Source organism: Amphibalanus amphitrite, unplaced genomic scaffold (genome assembly GCF_019059575.1).
Source record: "Amphibalanus amphitrite isolate SeventyFive unplaced genomic scaffold, NRLGWU_Aamphi_draft 000573F_arrow, whole genome shotgun sequence".
In the NCBI taxonomy this organism is placed as follows: domain Eukaryota; kingdom Metazoa; phylum Arthropoda; class Thecostraca; order Balanomorpha; family Balanidae; genus Amphibalanus; species Amphibalanus amphitrite.
The window spans coordinates 419,671-423,330 of record NW_024882067.1 but is presented as its reverse complement, the minus strand read 5'-3'; the positions used below and the strand labels follow the sequence as shown (position 1 = coordinate 423,330).

Here is a 3,660-nt window from a genome sequence, read left to right as displayed (position 1 = left end):
TTGTGTCGCCTGAGCCCGCCCCTGCGCGGGCGACCCGCCGGCGGAGCTCGGCCCACCGGACGGGGCCTGGGGCCGCCTCTGCACCGCCCGGGGCGGTGACCGGCCGACCGGCTGGCGGGGCTGCGGCGTCTGGGCGGGCCAGTTGGCGTTGAGACTCAGAGTGGTGTGCGTGTCCAATAAAGCCTTAATTCGGGCGGAACCGACACATGGCGCGGTCGGTATTAGCTCGAACCCGCCCATAGTGAGTACAAAGTGCGATTGACGAAAGTGAAAGGAAGCAGGAATGCGTAGCCGTGGCGGCCGCGCCGCAACCACGACCGCGTTCGAGTCTCTTCGGAGAGGCGCGCCCGCAGCGACGCCAGCTGTATCGCTAGTTGGTCGAGTCGCAGCTGTGACATCAGGACGTAGTCGTCCCATCTCTCCTTCCAGAGGTAGAAGGCGTCACTGCGGTCGGTGGAGATGTCCAGTCGGTCAGGCCGGATCGGCTGCAGGCTCGTCATACCACAGCGATTACGAAGGACTGTTCTAGAAGCCCTCCACGCCAGCCACCTGGGGAAGGAGAAAACGAAGGCCCGTGCAAGACAGATCGTCTACTGGCCCGGGATCTACCGGGATGTGGAAAATGTCACCCGCTGCTGTACCAGCTGCCAGAGAGATCTACTCGCTCAGCAGCAAGAGACCATGATGAGGAGACCGCCAGCGGAAAGGCCGTTCGAACTACACATCGACTTTGCCGATCACGCCGGCAGGAAGTACCTCGTGGCAGTGGACAGATACTCCGGGTGGCTGTTTGTCGCCGACCTCGGTGTAAGCGCCCCCGCTTACACCGGTCCGAAGGACGATAGCAGGCGTCATGACGAGCGCACTCGCTACGCGACTTACGTAAATGGACGGCACGGGAAAAGGGCTTTCGGCGGTACCCGGCTTTTTGATGTCGTGTTCAGTAAGTAATGGTTTTATCTCTTTATTTAATTGCCCAACTCCCTTGGACACCTGATAGCGGATGTCAGAATAACAGCAGCACTCCCATTCATATGTTATTTCAGGTGTCGTCAATTACTGTCCGATTAGCGAATTCCAAGCAGCCGACTTATAAAGCGCTAATGTCCTTTGTGTCCATCATAATCGGACCTTGTATGTTTATTCTGCATCAGATTATTTCCTGCAAAAAAAATATCTTAAGTTCATTTCTCAATTAATTCAAGTCAAATCAGATGATGTTACTTTTAATGCAGGTAATACAGAATCATGGTAGAACACAGCACGGGCAATACACAATTCGCTTATGTGTCTGCACCTTTTACATTGCTGGTGCTTATTTTACAGGAGCCGTGCGGCGGAACGGGCTTACCCAGGACACCAACAACGGCCAGCTGGAGGTGGCGCCACGAAAGTGGTTTACGGGTGCCAGGAACCGCGACGGAGGCCGCCAGGAGAGGACACCAGCTGGAGTTTAAGCGGAGGAGCAGATGAGAGAAGAAGTCTAGAGATGAACAGAAGAGAGGAGAGAGTCTAAACAGCATTTTTGTGTTTATCGATAATATAAATATTGATCACTGACAGTTTGTTTTGTTGCGGTGGCGAACGTTCAGCAATGATCAGGGGGAGTGATTGAAATAGCAGACATCGATTATATTATAATCATATTGAAATTAATTGTAGGTTCTGGTGGGAACTAAGATGGGCTTTGGTGAATATTTATTGATTAATACAAACGATGCTAGGGAGGTGAGCTAGCATGGGGCCCACCTAGGGCCCACATCTGCTGGCCCACGTGGACCCCATATGGTACCCACCTTGAGCCCACGTGGGCCAGCCCAGGTGGGCCCCACCATTTACCCAGGGACAAATTTATGTGGGCCCCACATGGGCTGCCCACATGGGTCCCACCAAGTGGCCCACCTGGGCCCCATGTGGGGCCAAGGTAATAATATTGGCTGGGTATGGGTCCCAGCTGGGTCCCATTTCGAACCCACATGGGCTCCAGGTGGGATTTTTCGCTTATACCCATTTGGGTCCCGGCTGGGAAAGCCCATATGGGACCCGGCTGGGCCCCATATGGGTCCCATGTCGAACTCACATGGGCCCCATGTGGGATTTTTCGCTTATACCCATGTGGGTCCCGGCTGGGAAAGCCCATGTGGGACCCATATGTGCCCCGGCTGGGCCCCATTTGGGTCCCATTTCGAACCCACATGGGCCCCATGTGGGATTTTTTCGCTTATATCCATGTGGGTCCCGGCTGGGAAAGCCCATGTGGGACCCATATGTGCCCCGGCTGGGCCCCATATGGGTCCCATTTCGAACCCACATGAGCCCCATGTGGGATTTTTCGCTTATACCCATGTGGGTCCCGGCTGGGAAAGCCCATGTGGGACCCATATGTGCCCCGGCTGGGCCCCATATGGGTCCCATTTCGAACCCACATGGGCCCCATGTGGGATTTTTCAATTATACCCATGTGGGTCCCGGCTGGGAAAGCCCATGTGGGACCCATATGTGCCCCGGCTGGGCCCCATATGGGTCCCATTTCGAACCCACATGGGCCCCATGTGGGATTCTTCAATTATACCCATGTGGGTCCCGGCTGGGAAAGCCCATGTGGGACCCATATGTGCCCCGGCTGGGCCCCATATGGGGCCATCTGGGCTGCCCATATGGGACCCAGCTGGACGCCCATGACAACCACATCTGGGCCCCAAGTGGGCAGCCCAGATGGGCCCCAGTTTGCTGCCCACTTGGGGCCCATATGGGCCCCATTTGGGAAGGCTGGCTGGGGTCCCTTTAAACATTGACGAAGTAGTTTTGGTGCATTCGTAACATGTTACGAAGCTGTCAGAGGCCGTTGACATGTACTACGATTAACCGGCAGGACCCCTACTGGCTGACCTGACCTGACCTAACCCAACCTGGCCTAAATGCATGAAGACATCATCTGTGATCAAAACTAACATATTCGTGATCAGCACCCCGAAAAACTCCATAGCAGCCACGTTTTATGACGTTCTAACAGGTCCCGATTTTCCCGACTTCTGGGTCATTGACCTGACCTGGAAGGTCAACCAATGACCTAAGACCTTAAAATGGGGTATCATCGGCTTCCTCTCGTCACGGGCAACACGCTCCTTTTTTCCGCGAAGCTCTAGCTCGATCAGGGGCCAAACGGCAGGGCGGGGGGGGGGGGGCTCCAACGTTCGAGGCCGGCAAAACACTAATACGGGCCAGGGTTAAATAAAAAAAAAATCGGGATTGACAAATTTACTAAGCCACGCATCTGCAAAATATTCTAGATGTCCCAGACTGCAGTGCCGTTGCGAAAAAAGGAACGTCAAGGTTTGTACAAATGGCCACGACCCTTCGGTCACAGAGCTTCTCCTATGATTTAGCCGAGCTATCATTCGGAAAGGCTGTTTTTCTTCGACAAAACAAAACAAAACAAAGCAAAACAATCCCCATTCAATTACCACTTCATACCTAAATGACCGGCATGGGGTGGTGAAGCACGGGTCGCGTCGAGCACTGACCTCGGGGCTGGCCGCCACCTCATTGGTGACCTCCCAGACGTCGGTGGGGGACGCTCCGGTCCAGGTCAGCACGGCGGTGGCCAGCAGCCGCAGCGCCGCCCGCATGGCCGCCCGTCCGCCGACACTGCATCTCCCG

The 3,660-nt window shown here is 55.3% G+C and overlaps 1 protein-coding gene across 1 annotated transcript; it reads left to right on the top strand.

Annotated features, from left to right (window-relative positions):
* The first annotated feature begins 246 nt into the window (after nucleotides 1-246).
* LOC122394090 lies at nucleotides 247-1,516 on the top strand. Its single transcript, XM_043390673.1, has 2 exons — nucleotides 247-943; nucleotides 1,327-1,516. Exons 1-2 carry the CDS (start codon nucleotides 460-462, stop codon nucleotides 1,455-1,457), a joined length of 615 nt encoding a protein of 204 aa, XP_043246608.1. The 5' UTR covers nucleotides 247-459; the 3' UTR covers nucleotides 1,458-1,516.
* The last annotated feature ends 2,144 nt before the right edge of the window (nucleotides 1,517-3,660 follow it).